This window comes from Protomyctophum parallelum (assembly GCF_964188405.1).
Source record: "Protomyctophum parallelum genome assembly, chromosome: 18".
In the NCBI taxonomy this organism is placed as follows: Eukaryota; Metazoa; Chordata; class Actinopteri; order Myctophiformes; family Myctophidae; genus Protomyctophum; species Protomyctophum parallelum.
In genome coordinates this window covers 26,617,685-26,644,542 of record NC_139716.1, presented here as the reverse complement: position 1 = coordinate 26,644,542, position 26,858 = coordinate 26,617,685, and the positions used below count along the sequence as shown (strand labels likewise).

Below are 26,858 nucleotides of genomic sequence, written 5' to 3'. Positions count from 1 at the left end.
GTTGGGGTATACAATCAACATTGAGGCAACCAATGAGGCAAAATGTTCAAAATTTCATTATACTTAGTAAGTAAGTTTAGACGTGTCAAACTAGGGTGTGTTCATGATTCTGAACCCATTCCCAGGCTAAATTCAGCCATAGCCATAGAGGCCAGCCCAAATGTGCTGACCTCATCACATTCGTGATGACGGCTATGGCCATTTTTTGTAGATTGTCTATTTTCAAATGGCAGAAATGTATATAGGGTTGAACGGTTAATGTGTTGTAATGCAGTACTATATGTGTTGTAATAATCAATATCTACAAAGTAACTAGCAACTAAACTTTCCATGTAATTGTAGTAGAGTAAAAGTACTTTGCCTCTGATATGATTATGTAGTGGAAGTGGAGTAGAAGTAAAATGACTGAAAACTGGAAATACTACTGAAAATAAGCCACTCGAATCTAGTCAATCAAAACTTAATGAAAAGGTGGAATTCTTCATTAATTTCTATGTATGACATGATTGTTCTCATTAACATAAGGAATAGACTACATGACAAGGAATAGTCTGGTGACCACCGGAGAGACGGGTGACAGCCGGAAATTAGACGGCACCCGGGAGCAGTATGGGTTGGTGCCCCAGCCTGTTTCTTCCGTATAGCCCAACAAACCCACGGTGAGGCCTTTAGGAGGGCCATTCAAGCCTCAAGCGGAGCCTGCGGAACCGTTGCGGCTCGAGAATCCACCATTCCTGAATAAAGTGCCTGGTGCTGGGAGTCTGGTGCAACGCACAGGGCCTGACCTGGTGAGAGCAGGAGTGGACCTGGTGAGACGTAGGAGGGGCCCGGACAGGAGTCAACCCACAGAGCCTATCCTTCCATGCGCCAGAATGTTACCTCCTAGTCCCGGCAGAGTAGTTCAGGAGGAACGGATTTTGTGGCCCTGGTTTTTCCCCAATGGGACTTATCGAGGGTAGCTACTGGGACGTAAGTCGGGACTTGATCACCCCAGCTGGGTCACCTGAGTGAGGGGTATGACGTTGGGAGACCCGAAACCCCGATGACCTTAGGATACATCACTGAGGATACGTCCCAGGTGCATCCATTTATGTATGCATTTTGTTACTCATCCTTTGGGATCAACAAACCCATTGAATGTATTGAATGGATATTATTGTGAAACAACATCAACAAAGAGATGGAATTTCTTCAAACTGAAATTCCCAGTATAGGGGGATCAACCCTGAATGATTAGGGAGGTAGCATTATTAGGAACAAACTTTTATTACCAGGATTTTGCAACATCATCTAATAAATAAAGAATAGGTAAAATTACAATAGAAACAGTCTGTTAAGTAGTACTATAAAATACATATTAAAATATATTAAGATACAATATATCTACTTAAAATAACCCTCATTAAGAATACAAGGTGTTAATGGAGCTTGGATTCCGTTGCTAAAACTATTGACTTACATTTAAAGTTCTCTCTTTACATTCTTAAAATGACACAAACATGACCTCCGGCTAGGCATGTAAGGATATATTGTATATCGATATATGGTGACAATGACAACTTAAATCTATTTAATAAAAACATGGCCACTTAAATCTATTTAATAAAAACATGGCCACTTACATCTATTTAATAAAAACATGGCCACATGTGTTGACACGTAGTGGTGGGGATGGACGAACACGGGGTGAAGCGGCGTGGTGACGCACAAACAGTATTGTAAAAGAAAAATAATATTGGATTGGTGCAAGAGAAATACAATATATTTCGGTAATTTGGGGGGAAAATAAATTAGTGTTTAAGAAAAACGTGAAAAGTCTTATCGTGAACCCAATAGCGTGATTCAAATCGTATCGTGAAAAAGATTATCATGAACCTAATATCGTGATTCAAATCGTATGGTGAGTTGAGTGAATCGTTACATGCCTAACTCCGGCCATGGAAAAATGATACCAGCAGTTATTTCCAGATAAAGCAGCTCCTTCAAGATTGTATCATGTCATTAAAATGTGTGATTAAAAAGTGCTAACGTGTCACTTTACTCTAAAGCTTAATTCATACTCATCGCATATCTTTTTTTTGGCAAGTGATACCGTACGATAGAGTACGGTATCACTTGCCTACTAAATTAGGCTTGAGATTCTATGAAAAATAAAATTACAGCTCTCAGTAGTTTAGAGTGACATTTGGCATCTTGTTTTATGTTGAACTGGTTTAACCCCTTGCCTCACTTTGCCTTTTGCTACATTGTTTTTAAAGTAATCTTACATTATATGTTCTGAAATATAATAGTCGCTTTCTTTTAGCAACAAAAGGAAATTGCCTAGTACATTCAAAAGGAAATTGCCTAGTACATTCATAAATATGCATAACCCTAAACCCTGGTTTTGCATTTTGCTCTAAATGTTCCAACGGTTAACGTTCAGCGTTCCTCCAACCACCTCCATTTACTCTTCAAGCAGGGCCAGTTTCTTCAGGTCAGACTTCAACATTTCTTCATCCTCCTCCTCCTCCTCTTCGTCTACCTCTATCTCGATACCGTCGATGGTTTTCTGGAGCTCCTCCTTGATGTGATTCAGCTCCAGCAGCCCGTCCTGCAGGTCCTTGCACACCTCCCGGATCTTGGCGGCGAAGTCCGTCTTGGCGCCCTTCTTCAGCTCTATGGAGTCCTTGGCCAGGAAGAAGACGTCCAGGGCCAGGAAGAGTCCTGACATCACGCCCGTGGTGACGCTCATCACCTGTGCGGCTTTGGCCGCCCCGCCGGCCACGCTGAGGATCTGCACGGTGCTGATCAGACTCTCTGCGTTGATCAGCAGGGCTTTGCCCGCCCGCCCGCCTTCCTTCATCACGTGCTTGACGTTCTGGTTCAGGTGCTTCTTGTTGATGCTGTCCGCATACGCCTCAAAGTCCCACTCTGCCAGCGCGTCCATGCCTGCCTGTTGGGTGGGTGGAGCGAGCAAAAGGGGTGAGACTCTATCCTTGGGGTCTTTTATCAGCAGAATGCAAATAGTTTTACTTATTTATATGGCCCCAATGGAAACCTTTCATAGCAGCCCAGTTGACGGTAAAACATACACTGAATGTGTCTTATGTAAGTGTTAAACCATGTACCAGCATGGACAGCACCTGTGCAGTTAACTTCACACTGGCACATTGCCCTCACTGGTCAATGTTTTCCATTATTTGGCCGTATACGTATCAGCATATTGTGGAGAAACACAACTATAAAGCACCAACACGTTAGATTAACACAACAAACATTTCCCCCATGCACATCCCCCTCACCTGCAGAAACTCCAGGCACTCCTTGATGTCCTTGATCTCAGCCTGGTAGACCTGGATCATCTTCTCCACCTTCAAGGTTCAAGGTTGTACTTTATTGTTACATCTTGTGTACAGGTTGTACTTTGTTACATCTTGTGTACAGGTACATAAGAGTAAAACTTATTGTTACATCTTGTGTACAGGTACATGATAAGAGTAAAAAAAAATTGGCTTCCTTCAGACAATACAGCAGCATATATAACATAACATTCAAAACAACAAAAACACAGCAAACAAAGGGATAGAATAAAGAGTGCAAGAAAGAGCAATCCTCAAAAATAGTAACATATACATGTGCATATTTTCACCCCAGCCATAGCCTGTTCAAGCCAAAGCCGCACACACGGCCGGGCAAACGTTTCCGGAGCATCAAAAGCAGCACCACAAGACTCTTGAAGAGTTTCTATTTGTCAACAATTAGACTGCTGAACAAGAACCAAGTCTGGTGACATTGCACAGACTGAACTGAACTGACTGTTGTTTTAATAGAGAGTCAGAGACTCCTTTATATTATACACGTAGACCATATAAACATTTAATACTTATTTATTTTATTGCATACATATTGTGTTAGAATTATGTAGATTAGGCACTTTGTTTTTCTCTCCATCTTTTAACTGCAATGATGAGCATGCACAACCAAAGATCTCATTCACGTTACTTGTAATGTGTTGAGACAATAAATATTGAATGATTGATTGATTCCCACCTTCTTGCGGTCCGTCTTGGAGTGCACCGTGTCGGTGATGTTGGCCGAGGCCGAGGCGATGCCGCCGCCGGTCGCCACCGCGATGCCCACCGCCGTGACGATGAGCGACGTGCCCATGGTGAACGGCGCCAGGATGAGGCCCGTGATGGTGGTGATGGAGCCCGCCACGCTGGCCACACCACCACCCACGCTCGCCGTCACCGTCTTCTTGTGGAAGGTGTCGGCGGCGTCGGCCAGCGCCAGCAGCTCCAGGATGCACTTCTGCAGGGTGGCCCCACGCCGGTTGAAGAGGCGCACGAAGAGGCGCGCCGCCATGAACACGCGGTCCGCCGCGTCCTCCACCACCCTGAGGGAGAGTAGCCTCGTCTTTAGCTTTTCCCCAAACTTCTCATACTGTAGATACACGAGGACTTCATTCACTTATTTTTCATGAAATCCCACAGCGCCAAAAACTCCTTTTACACGTTGAGCTTTGTAATAATTCATAATCATCTCGTTCATATTTACCGTAAAGCAGGGCTCCCGGTTGCTAGGCACCCCCCTGTGCCTAGCAACCCGCAGCAAGATGGCGGCCCGCACACAATCCCGGGGCCGCTGATGTTTATAGCCGTGAATCTCGGAATTACGGCTCAGATTGAGCTGGATTGAACAACGCAGCTCAATACAAAATCCCGGTTACTGCGCGGTTAAAATATGAATGCTTCTAAAAACTCTTAAATAGAGGATAAGTCAATGAGTCATTATTGATCTTCTTCCTGGTCTGCTTGTTCACATCACATCCGGATCACGTCCTGGATGGTGGGAAGCTCACATCCACTGACGTCGTCCAAAATATGCCGATAGGAATACTATTGTTTTTACAGAACATAATGCAGAAAGAGATGTTATGGGCAATTTTGTAAATGTTCCATTTGTGAATTTGTTTTATAGTTATTTATAATTATAAAATTCCCAGTTAAAGTTACTGTTTGAGTGCACTTTTTTAAATATTGGACGATGGACATCTAGCTTAAAATAAACAAAAAAACATCTGCATCCCATCATGCACCTGTAACCCAACAAGCCTTGCACTGTGTCGATGCGCTTGTCACGTGATCGGCCGTAGCCAATTGGAAGAAGGAAACACAGGAGTCCAGTTCCTGTTTCTGAGCCGTTTTAAGAAGCCGTTTTCTCTGAATCTAGGCGGCATCCGCGATGATTGACCAGAGCGCGTTCTGGGATCATTTGTGTTATGCTGTGTCGAGGTTACAACATTAATGCTTCTGAAGAGATACACTTTCTAGACAGACGGAGTGAGTAATGGCGGCTTTCAGAAACGGAAGCAGGCGCGATGCTACGGGGAGGGGGTACTTGCTAGGGGGAGGGGGGTACTATTGGCGAGATAAAGTAAATAAAAGAATGCAAGCACATTGACGGTGGTGAAAGGAGTCTACGTTGGTGCCAGAGCACAGATCAATGTTGCGCGAGGGGCGTGAAAGGCATGGGGAGCGCCGTCGCATGTGGAGATAGAATGCAAAGGGGAAGCCAGTGACATATGAGGACCAGAACACAGTCTGGATGTAGAGAAAGCACAGTGGGGAACGGCAGTTTTTGCCTACGTCACGGTCTATGACTTTGCGATCTGAACTGGCACACATCTATGTACAGTACGCGCTTCCGCCTGTCTCAAATGCATTGAAACATAAAATATCCTAATATGGTAAATGGTGCAATTATATAGCGCCTTTATCCAAGGCGCTTTACATAGATTGTGCATTACATTCACCCATTCACACACAGATTGCGGCGGAAGCCATGCAAGGTACCAACCAGCACATCGGGAGCAATTTGGGGTTCAGTGTCTTGCCCAAGGACACTTCGACATGTAGACAGGAGGAGCCGGGATTCGAACCACCGACCCATGGATCATTGGACGACCTGCTCTAGCCACAGTCGCCCCTAATATAATATTCTCCATTGTATTATATCTGTGTCAGTTGTTTGATTTGAAGGATCATTGCAAAACATACAGTATCTGTCTGGCTCTATTATCACAGGAGTGTCAATTTAACATGCGTTATATTAATTTAAGCCTCAGGGTCGAGGATGAATTAAGTGTTTGTCGGCTTAGGTCAGAATGGGTTAAGTGTTTGTCGGCTTAGATTTGTAAGCCTGTACTTACTCCTCCGCCTCTTCATCCTTGTTGGTGTCATTCCACTCGTCCCAGCCTATGGGACAGTTAGGACAGCAACCAATTCAGTCTTCACAAAGGATTTACAAGAACAAAAGCAAAGCACTAACGATAATGGTACACATTCTTTCTACCTCTGGGCTTTATACAAACAATTTGATGCCGTCTGTGCTTTGAAAGTGAAAGTGCCTTTGAAATTATGCTTCTGAAGTTCAGCTACACCCTTGATAGACAAGGTACACGTGAATGTTTCGTGTACAGTACATACCCTCTACTGTTCCCCACCACGTCATCAGGCCATCTTCATCCTGAAAATGTAACACGAGTAAAGGCATAATATAATTTCATTATATACTTGAATACACACACACACACTTTACAAAAAAAGGAGGCAGTCTGTATGCTTTCCTGTACACAGGTTGACAACTTATGATTCATAATCAGTGTGTGTCCCAAAAGTAAGAAAGGAAATAGAGCATGCACCTCCACTCTAGCCCAGGTGCTGGACAAAAGGCAGTACAAAAGGGAAAACATAAGTCCGCAACACTAGTATGAAAACTCAGCTCCACTGGTTTATTTGACTCAACGTTTCGATCCCTTAGGATCTTCAGGAAGATCCTGTGATCAGTGTTGCAGACAATTTTTTCCTCTTGTCCCAAAAGTAAGAACATGACAGACTAGTATGCAACACCGCTATAGCCAATATAATTATTAAGTGGTGTTAGATTTATGTGTGCAAAGCCAAAATGTGCAATTTTAATAGCCACAGCTGTCACATTGTGTACTTACTATAATTTCAGCCTTGTGCAGCATGCCATGTTTTTTTTCTTATATATATATATTTTTTTTTTAAATACATCACATACATGCATTGCATTTCAGTTAAGAAAATACTGTGTAAGTGTTTCAGAATGATAAATGTTTCTCAAAATGGATATACTGTAACAGATTGAATCCACTTCATTGTAAAAACATGATTAATCCAATATAGTGGAATCTTACATCCATAGGGTCAGTGGTGGTTCCATCGCAGGGCACAGGCACATCAGCCAAGTCCACTGGCTCAACCTCCACGACCTCCTCCTAGAAAAACACAATTCAACTCAAACTGGATTGTTCACATTTTTTGGCGTACAAAGTGAGGTTTACAATATCATCATGACAATTACATCACATACTGTATCGAAGACCATTAAACTAACTTGACAGTTGTCAACTGTTTTTACCCTATTTGTGAGGTGAATATCCCTTTGAATATCCATTATATATAATGTACATAATAATATATATATAATTTATTTAGTTTCTTCTGCATACAAGGCTCTTCTATTTATTAATTTATTTATTATTTAGGTACAAAAGCCATTATGAGCCAAAACTGCCCTCTAGGGGTCGTTAGTAGGATAGCAGAGAATGGCATCTGCCTTTCTCATCCTGATTAACTAGTTAGATTGATGCACATACAGTAGTAAACCACTGGCATTTACAAAATCTAAACTAAAACATACACAATTTAGACACAACTGCAATGCCATCTGTACCCATCCGAGGCCAACCCTAATCCCGAAGAAACTTCTCTATCCACTTAAATCAATAGCAATCTTCTAGATAGACGTACAGTTTAGCTAGCTCATTCCAGTTCAGTGCAGTACCTGAGGTGTAAAAAAAAAAAAAGAAAACAGTCCATACCTGAATGATGGGCTGAATGTCTTCTGATTCTGTAACAGAGTTCTGAAAGGCACAAAGACAAGCATCACAGGACATCAAAAGAATCCAAGAAGCAGAGAGGAATTGTTTTCAGATACATTAGGGTTGTACATTCAAACAGTACCTTGTTTCCAGAGCCAAAGAAAGCACCTGGGAGAATCCGTCTTATCCTGAATGTCTGGCAGATTAAGAGCACAAAGAAGTCATACAGTAGGAATTATTGACATATCTAGTGTCCATCACTGTGGTATTCTAGATTAAAATACTTTTATCACAAGTCTATAAATTCAGGAAGTACTAAAAACACTACACAGGTTTACTGTAACGTCAGGGAGAACATGCAAATAAACTGGTCAATATCTTTAACTACCAAAAGTATTAATACATGTGACCATTGTTTTTCAAATTAATATAATGTAGTGCAGTGAGTCTTAATTCATGTTTGTTTGTTTGTGCCATTACATATACAATAATTATCATTGTCCACATACCGGCGTCCTTTTCTTCTCTGCCAATTTTGGCTGGCTTTTCACCTCAGAGCTGCCCGCCGTATCAGTGTACCAAACAGTCTGAGGAGGAAGTTGCAGAGTTAGTAGAGTTAAGTACAAACTATAATGGCTATACCAAGTTCATCACCGTTTGGAAGCTTTATGAATCGTTAAGACAATACAGCATTATACTATGACTCACAGTTTTGGTTGTGATAAAATGATAATTTTACAGATTGGATGCTCTTTGTTTTTTAGTTACAGTTCAATAGTCTCTCTTTCAGGTTAATTTTACATTGTTGCATTGAAGACATTCACTACTCTCCAACACAATGCTTCATGTCTTACATGTCTGTCGATGGTGCTTTCATCCAAACTTTCGGAACTGGAGGACTGGTCGCTGTGAATCGACTGTGCTTCAGACTGAAAAATCAATATATATCAACAAGTATAAATCAATACACTCCTGTATGAACATGGTGATAAATAAGCATAACGGTTAGAGGTTGAACATTTACCATCTACTGTACATGTGACAGAGAAAATGACACCGAGTGTCATCACTAGTCCAATAAATTAGCTGTACTTTTCCACTTGTTGATTTTCACCCCCGAAAAAAAGATGGTTAATATTTAGCACTTGAAACATTGTGACACCAATAGCGTGTTACAGTACCGTACTCAAAGTTATGGGGGTCCTTGAAATTAAAAGGTTTGAGAATTACTGAACGGATTGTTTCCACCTAGTTATAATGATGAAAGCTGGGAGACTGTCTTTCAGTTGAGTGAAGGCCAAAGCATTTAGATTTTAGAACTTGTGAGTGTAGAATAACAATATAGGATCTTGACACAACCCCTAGACATAATTTAACCACATGAATCTTGGCATCCCTATTCTGGGGCGAACATTCTGCGAAAATAGAAGACCTACAAGATCACAATACGCCACATTGTTATCCTGTGATCTTATCTTGATTTTTGCCAAAGCGATCTGATGTAGAGGGGGGGGGGGGGGGGGGGACCTAGCACAGAGCCCTGACGAGGGACCCGTCCCCCGTCCCCCCCCCCCCCGTCTACTAAATACTGTATGCATATACAGTATAGGGTTCAAGTGGTTAACATAAATAATACTAGTAAGATTCATACCTGTGCAGTAGACTTGAAGGGGTTTACTTTCTGTACAAAACCTTGGAACATCCCAGGGTTCTGAAAGACATTAAACCATGGCAGAGCAACATTCAAAACCTTGAAACTATTCATCTTGTTTCAAGATACAATGCCTGATTCATCAGAATCTACTGTTACATCGACACACGTTAGCCTCCAGTACCTGTTTGGTCAACTGCTGATCCGCAGTGTCTGTGCCGCCCTTTGTCACCTGTGGGTGACAAAGAGAACAGGCATGTTTAATTGTATGGTTTTGTTGAGTTTCTTTCGGATTGTAACATGTTGTTCACATACTGTACTGTAGATAGAAGTGTATAGATGTGTACAGGAATAGTGACCTGCTTCTCTGTCAGGTTGTTATTGTCTGCCAAGCTTCCGGCGCTGGATGAAAGGTCACTGTGAAGTGACCGAGTGTCCTGAAAAGATAAAAAGGTTAACAATGTTCAACCTGGCGTCCACGTCATTATGGTTGAATATCCACAAACAATATTACACGTAGAAGAATTGTCTATTTTCACTGTGCGACAGTCATACGCTGAAGTATACAATAGGGCTGAAGTGGCCATGGCTTATTCATACTTTGTTGTACGACCATGTACACAACAGATCTATAATACAATATATAATTTTAAATAACTTGCAACTTATCAAACTTTTCACATTTCACATTTTTCTGTTGAAAATGAGTTACACTCGGCTAGCAACACGGCCAGAAGTATAAACAGTAGTATCATCATGCCAATAATCTCATCATCATGGCCGCTATACCTGCTGTGTCTTTGCAGATGATTTGAATGGGTTGACCTTCTGCACCATCCCCATGAACATCCCTGGGTTCTGCAACAGAGACAATTATCAACCCCATCTCACAGAAATACGGCAAAATAGCACAGAATTGCAATTCCTTACATACACGCCTAGAAAACCCCAAAATCTGCACATATTACACGACTACTGTTTTGACCGCGACGGAGGCATGGCTATCACTAGTACGGAGGTGCTATTTCACAGTGGCTGTGTCGGGCTGGGTGAGTTCCGGTTTGACAATATTTACTATTCTGTCCATATCGGGTTACAACTCGGACGGGGCTGAGTCGGCTCTACCGAACTTGGCAACACTCGACACGGCAACTCCAGGCCCTAAAGGGCCGCTCGTGGCATCTCCCGTCGCTCAAGTTCAGTAGAGACGGCGCCCCTCAGTCATTGTCTATGGGGAGGATTTTGCAGATTTTAGGGTTTTCTAAGCGTGTATGTAAGGAATTGCAATTCCGTGCTATTTCACCTTGTTTGGGTGAGACTGGGTAGGAATTATATACATTTGAGCCAGAGTGCAACAGTTTAACCCATTTTGAGCGGGAACCCCTTTTGGTGTTTTAAACATGTTATAATTTAGCTATTGAAAAATAGCAGACCTACAAGTTCATAGCGTGCCACCGAGTGGCACGCTATGAACTTGTAGGTCTGCTATTTTTGAAAAATCGTGAAAATATTTATTTCAGAGAACTGGATTTTTTTATAAGTTTGAGGTCAGGCCTAAATGGGTCAAAGTCATCCCAACAGGATCAATGGATACCAGGTCACATCAACGGGTTTTACCTGCTTGCCCTCAGGCTGTTTGTTAGTAAGTTGCAGATCAGAGACATTGCTAGAATCCTCCTTTGGCACCTGCAGCCAAAGGTCAAGAAGACAGAGGCATACATAGGTCATCCATTTGGCTTCTTTGTGTGCACAGAAGATAATCCACAACACCAACGTGTCGTGCACTGTACAGTAGCTTTAACACGCACCAGCTATGTTTATGGCTATGCTGGAAATGTTTGGACCGACAGACCTCCCCAAGACATCCGTGCTCCATTGCAAGCTTCTTTCATCTCCCTTTCATTTATCCAGGGATATTTAACTCAGTCCACAGTAATTTACAATAATTGCATTTACGGTTGCACCATTCCCTACTACAGTGAAGTGCACATTACTAAGCAAAATGTCCTATTTGTGATGTGATTGTGCACAGTGGAGGTAGGTAGTAATATTGTAGGTGAGGCAGGAATCAGCCATTGCTCCTATTTTGCCTTGTGTGGAAGGCTTATTTGAATGATTTCCTATTGTGAGGTACCTGGACTGACTTTTATGGTTGGTACTGTACCACATCCGCTATACAACTTTATATTCCACACTAGGTGGAAGATTATCTTCGGCTCAGTCACATGACAGGAAAAACCACAACCACACACACAAAAAGGGGAATTGCACCAATAAAGGACATCCTAAAAAACACATTTGGTTGTCAGTGGCTCCCTATAGTGCCTCCTGTGCGGGGACAATTCATATATTTTATATATATACTTTTACTACCAATAATCGTGATTAATAATCCTGATTTCAGCCCTAAATTCACCTAAACTCAGGGGTTGTAATGCACCATCAACATCATCCTTATCAATCAGCAGTGGTGGATAGTTACTATAAGTACATTTATTTACTCAAGTACTGTACTTAAGTACAATTACAAGGTATTTGTTTACTTTACTGGAGTATTTCCAATCAATTTACTTCGACTCCACTACATCTCAGAGGAAAATGTTGCTTACCTGTGTGGACTCTGGAGAGTTACTCTGTTCTAGTGACTCTGATGAAGAAGCTCTGCCGACTGCAGAAGAGACCTGACGACATGAACAGAGAAGCTCAGTAGTGCTGGGCAATATATCCCCATTACCGTATATTGATGCTGAGATATTAGGGCTGTGCTCAATTAATCGATACGGCAACAATCGCATCGAATTCCTTGCCGATAATCGCATCGAAGCAAAGGCTACATATCGATACGGCAGGAAATGCTGTGTGTGACGCGAGTCGCAGTAAAAAGAAAATTGGCATTTATGAAAAAATATGCATAATATATATGCAATATATATGCTTTTTTTAGAGTGTCAGTCCTGATAGAGTGTCCGCCCTGAGACTGGGAGGTCGGGGTTCGATCCCCGGCCGGGTCATACCAAAGACTCTAAAAATGGGACCCAATGCCTCCCTGCTTGACACTCAGCATCAAGGGTTGGATTGGGGTGTAAGTCCCTGCGACATACTAGCGTCATGTCCAGGGGGTGTACTTGTACATCAAGCTGCCTCACACTACAGAAACAGGAGATAGGCTCCTGCCCTATGGGCCTCATGGCTCGGCAAGGCTACTTACTTATATGCTTTTGCATAGGCATCTATCACATTATTTTTATTTATTTCCTTGCTTTTAGTTTTTTGTTTACATGCAACTAAGTTTTTAAAATTGATTTGGAAACATTACATTTTCAGACAATATATTGGTCAAAACAAGGGCAATCAGTCGTCTACGACTCTGCAAAACAAAATTTAGGAAGGACACAGTCTTTATGTTTTGGTCATTCAAAATCAACACGTATTGAGATACATAGGTATCGTGGCCTCTGTATCGTGATTCGTATCGTGAGGTTGTAGGCAATACCCAACCTTACGAGACATGAGTAATTATCGTCTGGGATTTTGCATATCGTGATTATAATATTGCGCAAGTGTTGTATTTCCCTGGGTTAATTACTTGAGCCCTATTTTATACTTTCGAAAACGTCCTAAAACATCGTGATTGCATATCAGCTATTTTTGCTATATTTCTTATATATCACCCAATCCTACTCAATGGTATCCATGATTATAACAAAAGATGTGTAGAGTTGGTCGTTACCTGTGATGTGGATTTGAATGGATTAACTTTCTGCATGACTCCTTTGAACATACCAGGGTTCTGTCATGAAAGAAAGATGCATTCTAAATCAGCGGTTTTCAACCAGTGGTCCAGTGGTAAATGGACCCGTATGGGTCAATTTGGTTTAATTTTACACTCTCGAGAGTTCCATTATTGTTAACACTTGGCCGGGGTTATTTAATCCATTAAATAAAACCAATTACACTCTGGCATTGGGTCCTTTAATCCACATATTTCTTACGTCATCATTGAGAGCTAGTTATACTCTATATATGTAATTTGTAAGTTGATTAGCGGTATACTGTGGTTACTTTGCGCCGTATACACATCCCAGCCAACCCGCCACTTTTGATGCGTATGCACCGTCCCAGCAAATTGTGCCCGATACGGCAGTGGTGCCAGATTACATACATGTATACATAGGAGCATTACCTTTAATCCTCCCAACACTAAAACATATCGTCATTACGTCACCATCGAAAACCAATTACACTCTGGCATTGGGTCCTTTAATCCACATATTTTTACGTCATCATTAAGAGCTAGTTATACATATACACACCATGTAATCTGGTCCCAGCAAATCAGGCACAATTTGCTGGGACGGTGCATACGCATCAAAAGTGGCGGGTTGGCTGGGACGGTGCATACGAGCCGGGCGAAACCATTACTTGCGTGCTCTGCTTGCGCAAGTAACTACTAGCTCTGGTCCAAAGCCCTAATGCCCTAATTATTTTTGTTTTTTCGTTTTTGTTTTAGGTTTGATCTCTATAGAGCGTCGCAGTCCCTCACCCCTTTCAGAATAACAAGTGGCCCAGGAAATGAATCGCAATGTATTTGTCCCATAGGCATTTCGTGCTTTATTTATTTAAAGACCTTTTAAGCGTCGTACGAAGCCAACTCTTGTCGTGACAAATCATGACAACACACACAATATTTTGGACCAAACAAATAATTACAAAAAAAGGGTTGTAACCTGCCGTTTCTTTCTACTTTCTAATTCTTTGTTTGGCCCGAAATATTGTGTGTGTTGTCATGATTTGTCACGACAAGAGTTGGCTTCGTACAACGTTTAAAAGGTCTTTAAATAAATAAAGCACGAAATGCCTATGGGACAAATGCATTGCGATTCATTTCCTGGGCCACTCGTTGTTCTGAAAGGGGGAGGGACTGCGACGCTCTATTACACCCCAAAAACCTGAACATTCAGTGGATTTTCTGTGGTCTGGAGTTTTCTCTGGGGTTTGGAGCCTTTTGAGCTGCAATGAAAACAGGCAAAACAGTGACATCTGCTGGCAATTCCCATTGACATAATGGGATTTGCAGGCTGTGGAAAGTCAGAGCACTTGTTTGAGCCAGAAAACCAGAGAAAATCTACTGAATGTTATAAAAGTCCAGGTCTTTTGGGTGCAATTCATCCTTTTTTTTTTTTACTTAATTTTTATTGAAGGAAAAAAACATACACAACTGACAAGACAATACGGAAAGAAAAAAGACAAAAAGTAAACGAAAAAAAAGGCTGCATTTCTCATATTACAAAAAACTTTCAATGAAATCCAATTGCAATATCGCTAGGCTGAGAGAAGAGATTCAACTTTTCCCACTTTTTATAGAATTTATCCTCTTGTAGTCTAAGTATGAATGTTAGTTTTTCCATAGAATACAGTTCCTCAATAATGTCCATCCATTGATCTTTCGTTGGTGGGTCCTGCTGGCACCAGCGTCGTGTGATTGCTTTTTTACTTGCTGCTAAGAGGATCTTGATTAAATATTTATCATGTGTTAGAAACTCTTCAGGGATATTTCCCAACAGTAGAAAAAAAACAGACAGAGGTATCTCAAAACACAGAATGGTCTCCAAGGTGGAATGGATGTCCTGCCAGTATTTCTGAATTTTAGGACAAGACCAGAAAATATGAGCGTGGCCCGCTCCCTTGTGGCCACACAGCAAGGCTGATCTGTTTTCAGTTGTCTCGATTTAATTTTGGGGGTAATAAAAAATCTCATTAGGTTCTTCCAACAGAATTCTCTCCACATTCTTGAATTGGTGGATGTAATTTGTGTATTGGGTGCAATTCATCCTTAAAAAAAAACTAAAAGAAATTAAGAGAAATTACAAAAACTTTTTTTTATGTCACAATCCCTTTAAGGATATGGACCAGAGCTATCCAACGACAACAAAATATTCTTCATTTTTGGGTCTGAGAGGCTAAATGATATCAAATGGTGGTCCATGGCTCAAATGCTGAATAAATAATAGACTCTGAGAGTCCGATATGAAACGGGTTGAAAACCACTGCTGTACATTGATCGTCACACTAGGATGTTAGAGGAAAGTACTTTTAGGGACATGTTCAGTCGTCGTCGTACTACCGGCATCTATATGTCATTTGACATGTTTGACATTTTACATCAATATTTCATAAAGGTTTTATACTTTTATTCAATGTTATGCACCCATACCAAACTCTCATCAACTCAAACATTCCAGATGTTTGCTTTTCTTGAGCAATTATCAGAGCTAATAACCGGACCACTATTCATTGGTCAACACTTTCCCCAAACCCCTCAGACAGGGACGTCCACACATAGATATCAAAGGGGGCTTCAGACCCTGCCCCTTTACCCGTCTGTAAAACAACTGCCCTCTCCAGACCACGAATTAATATGGTGAAAGAAATGCAAATGCCCTCCTCTCCTTTCCATGCCACAACAGAAGGCAGCATTCAGGAGAATTGTTTTTTTCCGAAGTCTCCTGCACTTGAACGCAGCATTTTGCACTGAACTAATTTGTTTCGAAATCCATGTCGTACACCACATCTCCAGTAGATAAAGGCTAAAGAGTGCAGGGATGCGCCCCAAAAATAGCTGATCTACAAGCTCTCAGTCTCAACGCATCGCAGCACGACGCGTTGTGAGCTTGTAGATCTGCTATTTTGGGCAAAAAGTGCCATCTTATGGGATTTCAGCCCCTGCCTCTCTAACACTTTCTGCACGTGCCTGCCCTCAGAGAATACAGTAACACATCTGCAAGACTAATGACATTTGCAAGACTCACCTGTGTGGATTGTGGACGCCCTCCCTGTTCCAGGGACTCTGTTGAAGGAGCTTTACCAACTGTAGACGAGACCTGGATGGAGAATACACTTTCACTTACAAAACAATTTCATGAAAAACCTCCGTTTCTATGTCAGTGGTGCTCAACCTTTTTCAATTCTCTGAAAGAATAGAATTATATTCAAAGATTTGCGACACATTTTCACGATAAAAAAAAGAAGCAGATCTACAAGCTCGTAGATCAGATCAGCTATTTTTCAATAGCTTAAGTATAACATAATGCTTAAAACACCAAAAGGGGTTCCCGTCCTGAATGGGTTAAAACTGAAGTTTAAAATAAGAATTTAAGGCACAGAATATTAATACGAAGCAACTGAACAACTCCTACAATTCCAAGTGCTTGTCAGGGTGGGAGGTCCCCAGTTACGGATTTTTTTTTTTTGTATTTTGGAATATCCATTTGTCAACGGAGCAACTATTAACGATAATATCTGGACTTACATCATGGCAAAGTAACGACACAAACGTCTACCAAAGTGTCCCTTTACTTTAAAGTGACATTTTACAGAATAACCCACAGGGGGTTAGAACAAACCCCCTGTGTTGTTTGATGCGTGTGTTTTTACCTGTGACGTTGTCTTGAATGGATTGACTTTCTGCATGGCTACTTTCAGCCTACCAGGGTTCTACACAATGTGGAAAAGAAACTATTAGATCAAGTCGTGAGGAAATCAGGAAATGTATACTCTTCACATGAAAACTGAAACCAAAGCTGAATGTTTTATTATACATTTACATAAAAGTTAGTTTTTTTGTCCGAGAAACCTGACAGTAAAGCTCCTGGAATATATGATTGAAATGTGTCATTATCTTTATCCATTCACCTGTGTGGAATCTGCATTTCCCCTTTCCAGTGATGTCAGTGATTCAGACGAAGAAGCTTTACTGACCGTGGGAGAGACCTACAACCAACAAGAAGGTTCAATGGTGATGTTGGATTTTGTGATTTATACCAAAGCACTGACAAATAACAGACCACCTTAGGCAAATATACCATTGTAATCAGCCAAGACATGTCAGTGACAAAAAAACAAACAAAAGAAAAACACACACAAAACAAACGAATGAATGAGGGCCAAGGAAGACTATGCTAAAGGAACATTTAATATTTTATATTTATATTCATGATACAAGTGGGTTGGGGGTCCCAACATTATTTATTTTTTTCATTAACAGTGAACCACTGTTAATGGCAGGAATGGTTGGGCGAATTGCAGGGCTTCTATCTGAAGAGACGTTGAAGCTAATATCCCGTAGTCTGATTTATAGTCACGTAAACTATTGCTGTGCAATATGGGGCAACGCAGCTCAGACCGATATGAGAAGACTGCAGATCACACTAAACAAGGCCGCTAGAATGGTCTTAAGATGTGGCTATGAAATAGGCACAGGTGAACTGCATAACAGAATGGGATGGCCCACAGAACTTGAGTGCATAAGAAAACAGTCTCTTGCATCGATTTCTAAAATAAAAATCTAATAAACCAGTAAACATAAAAGAATAAATTAACATTAGTTCGCGAGAAACATCAGGTCAACACAAGATCAAGACACAAAGATAATTATGTTCTACCAAAAATAAAAAACTAGTATGGGAAGCCGATCTTTTATTTTTAGGGCAGTTCAATTATGGAACTAGTCATTATAGCTGGGATTGCTTTTATTGATTCATTACCATTTTGTGATTTTAGTTTAGCTTTGTTTTTTTAGTTTTAGTTTGTGTTGGTATGCGGTCAGGTTTTCAGCTGGCTCAGGGAAGAGGACGACCCTGCCATGCATAGTCCACTATAGATAGGTGAATGTACTGTATCTGTCTGTGGGCAGGCATATGCTGTGCCTGTGTGTGCGGTTGTATGAGTAGAGGATTAGAGGTATAGGTATGTTTGTTACGCTGTAATACTTGACTCACTGTTGTCTTTTAGCATCAGTGTAATTTGTAATGTATTTTTGAAATGCAATGTACTGTTTTGTAATGTAATATAATGCATTCTGTAATGTTTTAATTTATTTCTGGACTCTTGGAAGATTAGCCTAAAGGCTAAAAGAGATCCAAATTAAAATAAAATGGCGAAAAAAATAGTAAAACAAAATATATAGGGCACTAGGGGCTCCATCTTGTGCCACCCTTATCGCTCTTATCCCTAAACGTATTTGCCATTTTTTACTATTTTGAAAAACATTTTAAAATAGTTCAACTAGCCAATCTACATTGAGACATTGTGAGCTTGTAGATCGGCTATTTGAACTATTACTAAGGTTTTTTTAAATAGTAAAACATGGCAAATTTGTTTAGGGATAAGGGTTAAGGGGTGTCGCAAGATACAGCCCCAAGTCTTTAAGAAGGTAGGTGGCATCAAATGACATGCTGTGTAAGCAGGATGGGACAGTGTCAACATTCTGTGGACTTAATCCCCACATCATCTACAACAGGTGTAAACAAAAAAAACACGCTCGGCATGGATTTTCTTTTTTTCCTCTGCTACAGTACTTCCAGTGATCCAGTGATCAGTGAAAAGGTTGAGAAGGTTGCCAAAATCATTGATATATGCTCATTTATGTGCACTAGTACATTCATTTATGTACTGGTCTACTCTGTACAGTACTGTACAGACTAGTACATAAATTAATGCAAACAAAGTGGATTCTGTCAATCTGCAATATTACAAAGCCAGACAAGTTCGTTTTTTGATTTAATAAAAATGTCAACTTACTCCAAGTAATGTTTACACAGAACCCATTTTGCTTGTGTATGTTCGTGTGAAAAAAAGAGTGACTTTGAGATACCGGTACGTTTCTCTGTGCAATGTAGGTCAGTGAGGAGACTATTTTGGATTATCAATTTCTCCAACCATTGACGATATCTCGCCAATATTTGCAGTTACATCATGGCAAAGTAATTACACAAACTTCTATATAGTGTCCTTTTGCTTTAAAGTGTAATTTTACAGAAGAACCCATAATAAAACCCCCTGTGTGTTTGATGTACTGTAGTGTGTTTTGACCTGTGACGTTGACTTGAATGGATTGACTTTCTGCATGGCTGTTTTCAGTCTGCCAGGGTTCTACACAATGTGGAAAAGAAACGATTAGATCAAGTCGTGAGAAAATGTACACTCTTCACATGAAAACCGAAACCAAAGCTGATCTTCGATTATAAAAGTTACTGTTTTTGTCAGAGAAACCTGACAGTAAAGCTCTTGGAATATATGATTGAAATGTGTCATTATCTTTATCCATTCACCTGTGTGGAATCTGCATTTCCCCTTTCCAGTGATGTCAGTGATTCAGACGAAGAAGCTTTACTGACCGTGGGAGAGACCTACAACCAACAAGAAGGTTCAATGGTGATGTTGGATTTTGTGATTTAAAGTAAACCATAGCACCGGCTGGTTAAACACTTTGCACTTGGTATCCCCATTTAGGGATACAACACTGTGGAGAATAGGGGTACAAATCATCCGCAATGTCTCCGGCTTAGGCAAGCATCCATACAAGTAGGGCGGTAAGGGATCTCTAGTGACTCCTATAACCTGGGGCGACGCCTGTGTTGAATGGTGAGGTAGGCACTACATTCTCTCAGGATCCCTAACAGTTAGCGGAGAACTGGAACCAAAAAAATACTTCTTGCCCTGAAGTGGGAACCAAAGTGGGCGTGCCACTATTCAGGTTGGAAGATGTGATATAAACCATCATAAAAAATAAAGAACGGAACGAGTTCCAGAACCAAGTACTTTTGATGGAAAAGGGATCTCAGTGACCTCCTTCCTCAATGGCAGGTGAGCCAATAGAGGGCAGTAAGACTCCACAGAAATGTGTAGGGAATTGGGAAAATAAAAATACAATTGAGTAATTGGCTCTTCTAAATTGAGAAGGAAAAGAAAACGCTTAGCATCTGATGGTTATTTTCTACTTGCTTTGCATATCTGACATCATATGATAGTTACCTGTGAGGTGGATTTGAATGGGTTGACCTTCTGCATGACCCCCATCACTCCTGTGCTCTAAATTGAAAAACATGCATATTTCATAGAGAACATAAAACGGACGTGATGTTTCATTGTGAAGTGATGTATCAATGTTGAGAACAAGGTTTGTAAGACTTTACTTTTAGGATCAGCTAAAATTAGCTTTGAAGAATGGTGAGGATGAATAAAAGTAACTTACAGAACCCTTTATCACATGATTATAGATGAAGACACTTAACTTCAGTATTAAAAGGTTTAGTATAGTATGTCGGAAGCCTTGGGAATGAATGGTTCCCGAGCCATGTGACCCATAGGGCAGGACTCAGGAAGATCTCCTGTTTCTGTGGCATGAGGTGGCTTTATGTACAACTATACTTCCCCCAGACAAGTACACCCATAGACATATAAACGTAGACGCCTCTTCCGGCAAGATTCCTTGCAAAGAATTTGCCTTCAATGCGTGCGTAACAGAAGTCCCGGAAAAGATGCGCTGTGATTGGCCAGTAGTCACTTGAGTGACAGCGAGAAACATGGAGGAGTTGCATGAGTGACGTCACTTGGGCAGCGACGCAGCATGCCTTCAGCACTTCTAAATAAGAAAGCTGCAGAGAACTGTTGCTTTGTTGCTTTCTTTAATGTTTTCTGTTAGTAATCCCCCTGGCTCTGATGTTGAATTGTTGTATTAATAACTTTGTTGTTTGTTTGTCTTGTTTTGTATTGTAATGTATTGTATGTCATGACTGTTATAAAGATTTGTGCCTTCAGCACTGCACTTCCACTTTACTTCCTGCCTTCATTGGGAGACACGTCGCTCCAATGAACTGCAGCGGCCAGTGAGGCATCTATTTTTTATAATATCTAGTACACCCCCTGGACATGACACTAGTATGTGGGAGAATCCAGACCTCGATGCCAAGTGCTGAGCAAGGAGGCATCGAGTCACGTTTTCTTTTTTTAATGGCCTTTGGTATGACCCGGCCGGGGGATTGAAACCCAACCTCCCAATCTCAGGGCGGACACTCTAACCAACACAAGGCTATTTGTATAGGCTTTTAGTATACCTCTGATGTATTTGCACAAATTATTAAAGTGTGTGTGTGTGTGTGTGTGTGTGTGTGTGTGTGTGTGTGTGTGTGTGTGTGTGTGTGTGTGTGTGTGTGTGTGTGTATTGTATGCTCTCACCTTGTTCTTCTTTAGAACAGGCTCACTCTTTACATCACTGTTGTTCTCCTGCAAGAAACAATTACACTTATTGGTATACTGGGTTATTGTTGTGCGTGTCCGTCTCTCCATTTCTACCAGTGTTGCTGGAGAAATAAGCAACTACTAGTCTATGAAAACAGGCACAAAATAAGCGCCTAGGCCACATGAGCATTGGATATTTGCAAACGCGTTGTGAGCTTGTAGACAAATATATAAATTTGGGGGTGACATAAAATGTCCTACTCTCACCCATCATTCCCTGAAGAAGACCTCCTAGGTCGAAAAGTTGGATAATAATAAATATACAGCATCGTGGCTACGTGTGTGCAGCCTTTTTCAAAATGTTACTTATTTACTGCCTTAGGCCAGCACCTCACCAACACTGGTGTGCGCCCTTTCCTGTTTTGTCTACCTACTCTCACCTATGGTCATGAAGTGTGGGTCATGACCGAAAGAATAAGGTCGCGAATACAATCAGCCTAAATTAGATTTCTTCGACGGGTGGCTGGCATCTCCCTTAGAGATAGGGTGAGAATTTCAGTCACAATTTCAGTCACTCGGAGTAGAGTTGCTGCTTCTTTGCCTGGAAAGGTGCCAGCTTAGGTGGTTCGGGCATCTGGTTAGGATGCCTCTCGAGTGTCTCCCTAGGGAGGTCCTCGAGGCACGTCCCACTGGGAGGAGATCCCGAGGCAGACCAAGGCGCAGTTGGAGGAAACACATTGACTCAATGGCCTTGGAACGTCTCGGGATCACTAATGTTGCTCCGGAGAGGGAACTTAAGTTTAGAGCTCTCTGGTGGAGCTGTTGCCCCCGTGACCCGACTACTGATAAGTGGTTGAAGATGGCTCATATAGTATTATTAAGCGGACATGGCAACACTGATGAACTCTCTACCTACCGAAGTGGAAAAAGCAGCACTCCACAATAAAAGGAAAGTGAGACTGGCTCTGGCTCATGTACACGTTCTTATTTATTGAGAACACTTGACATGTTTCGGCCTCAGCCTTCCTCATCAGAGCATATTTTAAAAGTCATCTCTACCTGTGAGCTAGTGTCCATCTCTCTCTCACTCAGACTGTGTGCAATAGGGTTGTCCAGCTCCTGGTGACAAATGACATCTCTCATATGTTAGAGCAAAAAAACACAAACACAACCATCACCACATCACTCGAGCATTACCGTTTGACACTAAGGTCTCAGAGGCACTTGCCCGTCGGGCAAGTAAAGTACAGGTCATGTTCTACTTGCCCAAAGCCAAGGCCATGCCTATACTTGGCCAAAAAGTAAATCGTCCATTATAAAATGATAGGTACATTTTTAATTACCGTTCAATTTAAAGGTATATTCAGTGATTTCACTTAATTCAAATATCACTTATTTTTTTGTTTTGTTGTGATAATCCTCCCTACTATAGAGTGTGCTGGCCATATAAGGAGTTCCTCCCTGTCCCCAGTTAACCCCTGGGGGTCAAAAAACCTTAGGTTTCATTTTTGACTCTCTATCCTGATTGGACGAAAGGCTGGGTCCCACAGCCAAAAACGAAACCTAAGGTTTTTTGAGTGAAATCACTGAATATACCAAATAGCCTACCTACATAAAGTTTATGACAATCGGTTCACACTCGTTAATTATTTTATATTTTTAATTGTAGCAACAGTGAAAACAGTACATTATAGGTAAACAGTGCTCTTATTTTACATTCCACAGACCAGAAGATGTGTGTTGCGTTTACTGTATACTATATGCAGTTGCGTCCCCTCTCAAACAAGCACTTGCTCCGTCAGGCAACCTGAAAGCAAACTCTACCTGCCTGAAATGTTTATTTACCCGCCTGAGGCAGGTGGGCAACCCTTAGTGTCAATGCCTATATATACACACAGCATGTTTATGTATGTATGCATTGCATAAATAAAGATGTCAATCGAAAAATCTCGTGCGTTATAGTTTAATACGGTTATACGGCATAGGCTACATTCATATTGTGAATGCAAAACTGAGGTTTAATGAAGAGCTAATTCAGGTTTATGTGTTGTTATGAGACACCTAATGCTGCTTGACCAGAAGCAACATTTGTATGAAAGAATTACTTTGAAACTTGAGAAATTGATCCAAGACTTTCAACATCCCTCAATGATGATTCCACTGTTTATGTTACATAATTGGTGACACATGACATGTTGCCACATGGCCCATTAGCAGCCCTCTCTTGCAATAAAACACCTGTATTCATTTGAGACACACACACACACACACATACCTCCCTGCTGGGTCGAGAGGGGACAGCTGGGGTCGTTGCTCCTGTTCTGCCTTTATCCCTACGAAACATGTTCAGTTTGACAGTTTCCTACAGACACACACACACACACACACACACACACACACACACACACAGAGAGAGAGAGAGAGAGAGAGAGAGAGAGAGAGAGAGAGAGAGAGAGAGAGAGAGACTTTTACCTTTAACACGAATATCCACAAAACTTTTATCCGACCTAGAACCACCATGGACTAATATAATACCCAATACGTAGCAGCAGTCAGCTTATTGTCAACAACACAATGCGTTCAATTGTTTTACAAAATTCCTTGTGACCGGCTCACCGGCTGGCTGCTATCACCACCAGCTGGCTGACCAGTGACTGTGCCGAAAATAGCCGACCTACAAGCGCACAACGGGGTCGCGACTGACCGCTTTGTGAGCTTGTAGATCAGCTATGGTCTGCGCCATAAGCCTGCCTGCTACGTACGTGGTGCGCTCTTTTGTGACACATACTGTAGACTGTACAGTGTACACTACAGGAAAGAATGCTTCACACGCAAACGAACGCCACCACGCCAACAACACAATAGTATGACTCGTGAGCCGTGAGTCGTAATATGGGAAACCTACCTCGGTGTACTGTAGAATATAAAATAGAAAACTGGCTGAAACCGACACAAAAATAAACTTTTAAAGAGAGCACGGTCACGGAGGAGAAGGTCTCCGTCTGAGTCACTTCACTTGGCTGCGAGTAGCGAGGAAAGTCAAACAGGTTTTACCAGAAGACAACAAACGCCACAAAACTGGGCCGCCGCGGTTCGGTTACTTGAGTTATAGTTTGCTCTCTGTCTTCCGTCTACTCTACTCTGATTTCATGGACTGCAGGTTTCTGTTTGGCTAATACAACAATAACGCCAGGGGCAGACATGCAGCGCCGCGGCTGTTCAAACTTTTCTCTCAGGAGAAAAGTTTGTCCTTCCATTCAGAGCACCGCCCCCAACGTATAGATTCTTTCCGTACACCTGTATCTGGGCGTGGTCGAGTATCCCTATGATGTAATGACCTTCAAATACATATGCCAATACAAAACACACAGAATATGGTGCACTTTGAATTTGTTTTACATTTTATTATTCTATACGCTAAATTCACTATAATTATACAAACAAAGATTCTCAATTAATTTACCAAACTTTACCCACTTCATTTTGGAATTTAAAATGCTCTCTAGCGACCTACCTATAGGTCACGTGCACGCATCCGCCTGGGTGACGGCAGACTGCTGGGCGAGTGCTGGTGCTTTAGCATGGGCGGTCAGTATCAATTATGTAGTATTAATTATGTACTGGCCATATATGGAGTGTGTCTTGAGTGTACAGGGTTTGATGAGGTGACAAGGTCACATCAACATATGGAATGTCAGAACAGGTCAACTCCATATGGAGATTTATGGGTGGCAGGCAGCGGGGGTGTCTTGAGTGTACAGCCAGGGTTTGATGAGGTCTGGCCATATAGACTATAGACTATAGAGCGTGTCTTGAGTGTACAAACATGGCAAATGGTGTATTACAATTTACAATTACAATTTAGGCATTTAGCAGACGCTCTTAATCCAGAGCGACTTACATTTAAGCAAGAACAAAAGCATGGGAATACATCACATAAAAGCATTTATCAATATCATGAAACATGCGTAAGCTAAGAAAGTAACAGTGGAATATCTATATAATGAAACTATACATACACTATACATATAAACTATACATATTTACTACTATGCTATACATATGTACTATGGCGTGCTATAACTATATACAATACAATTATAGTGCTGTCTACATAACATGCTATAAGTCTGTGTCAAATGCTATCTAAGCCAACAGAAATGCTATCTAAGGGGTTAGGGTAAGTGCTATGGGCCATGATGGAGTCTGAAAAGGTGGGTTTTCAGGCTACGGCGGAAGATTGGGAGTGATGCTGCAGTTCTGACTGCAATGGGAAGTGCATTCCACAGTTTTGGAGCCAGAAGGGAGAAGAGTTTGGGACGTGTGGAGCGTTGGCCCGGCGTTTTTAGTGAGGGTACTTCCAGTTTCCCTGCGTTGGCTGATCTGAGTGCGCGGGAGGGTTTGTAGGGTTCAATCATACTTGTAAGATATGGGGGAGCCATACCTTTGGTTGCTTTGAATGCCAGCATCAGAGTTTTGTATTCTGTGCGGGCAGCGACCGGGAGCCAGTGGAGGGAGCGGAGCAGGGGGGAGACATGTGAGAATTTTGGCTGGTTGAAGACCAAGCGAGCTGCTGCATTTTGGATCAGCTGGAGAGGCTTAAGTGCACATGCTGGTAGGCCAGTAAGGAGGGAGTTACAATAGTCGAGTTTTGACAAGACTGTTGTCTGGATTAGGAGCTGGGCTGATTCCTGGGTGAGTGTATTTATATACTGTAGCACCTTTATCCAAGGTGCTTTTACATAGATTGTGCATTACATTTACCCATTGACACACACATTCATACACCAATGGCGGCGGAAACCATGTGCAAGGCACCAACCAGCACATTGGGAGCAGTTCAATGTCTTGCTCAAGGAACCCGGGTTCCAAGTGGCAACCTTGCAGTTACCATCCAGGCAACTCTACCCCTGATCCACCGCCGCCCCGTACAGGGTTTGGTGAGGTCAGATCAACATAATGGAATGTTAGAACAGGTCAGCTCGGCTCCATACAGTATATGGATATCTAAGGGCCGATTCATACTCCTATTTTACCGCTGTTTCAGCGCTGTAGTGCCAAAATGATTTCGGCTCGTCAGAAATTTTCAGTAGCACCGAAGAGCCGACTTTAGGACGGTACCCGCCCCCGCCCCCCCCCCCCCCCCCCCCCCCAGGAGTATGAATCGGCCCTAAGGGTGGCAGCGGGGGCAGTGTCTTGAGTGTACAGGGTTTGATGAGGGCCTAGATAGGGTCAGGCCTTCATTTTAAGGCCTGTTTTCGCTGGCTGCCGGGCGCGGCTGCACTGATAACTTTGGGG

At 41.8% G+C, this 26,858-nt stretch overlaps 1 protein-coding gene across 1 annotated transcript; it reads right to left on the bottom strand.

The window, feature by feature from the left end:
* Window positions 1-1,277: 1,277 nt before the first annotated feature.
* On the bottom strand, window positions 1,278-23,973 carry LOC310875735 (uncharacterized protein). Its single transcript, XM_083789056.1, has 26 exons — window positions 23,836-23,973; window positions 22,620-22,679; window positions 21,558-21,605; window positions 20,355-20,411; window positions 19,652-19,729; window positions 19,413-19,472; window positions 17,235-17,312; window positions 16,977-17,036; window positions 16,352-16,423; window positions 13,273-13,332; window positions 12,152-12,223; window positions 11,160-11,228; window positions 10,332-10,400; window positions 9,902-9,979; window positions 9,727-9,774; window positions 9,543-9,602; window positions 8,746-8,820; window positions 8,401-8,478; window positions 8,034-8,087; window positions 7,892-7,933; window positions 7,205-7,285; window positions 6,471-6,510; window positions 6,194-6,239; window positions 4,033-4,378; window positions 3,285-3,353; window positions 1,278-2,935 (listed from the first exon to the last, which is right to left on the bottom strand). The coding sequence occupies exons 1-26, from the start codon at window positions 23,902-23,904 to the stop codon at window positions 2,447-2,449; spliced, it is 2,358 nt and encodes a 785-aa protein (XP_083645182.1). The 5' UTR covers window positions 23,905-23,973; the 3' UTR covers window positions 1,278-2,446.
* Between the last annotated feature and the right edge of the window lie 2,885 nt (window positions 23,974-26,858).

Excerpts from the sequence above, each read along its gene's own strand:
- LOC310875735 (XM_083789056.1), bottom strand. The coding sequence starts at position 23,904 with ATGTTTCGTAGGGATAAAGGCAGAACAGGAGCAACGACCCCAGCTGTC. Across the intron at positions 20,412-21,557 it reads CTGTTCTAAAGAAGAACAAG|AGCACAGGAGTGATGGGGGT; the intron begins GTGAGAGCATAC and ends TTTTCAATTTAG. Across the intron at positions 6,511-7,204 it reads CCACCACTGACCCTATGGAT|GATGAAGATGGCCTGATGAC; the intron begins GTAAGATTCCAC and ends TTACATTTTCAG.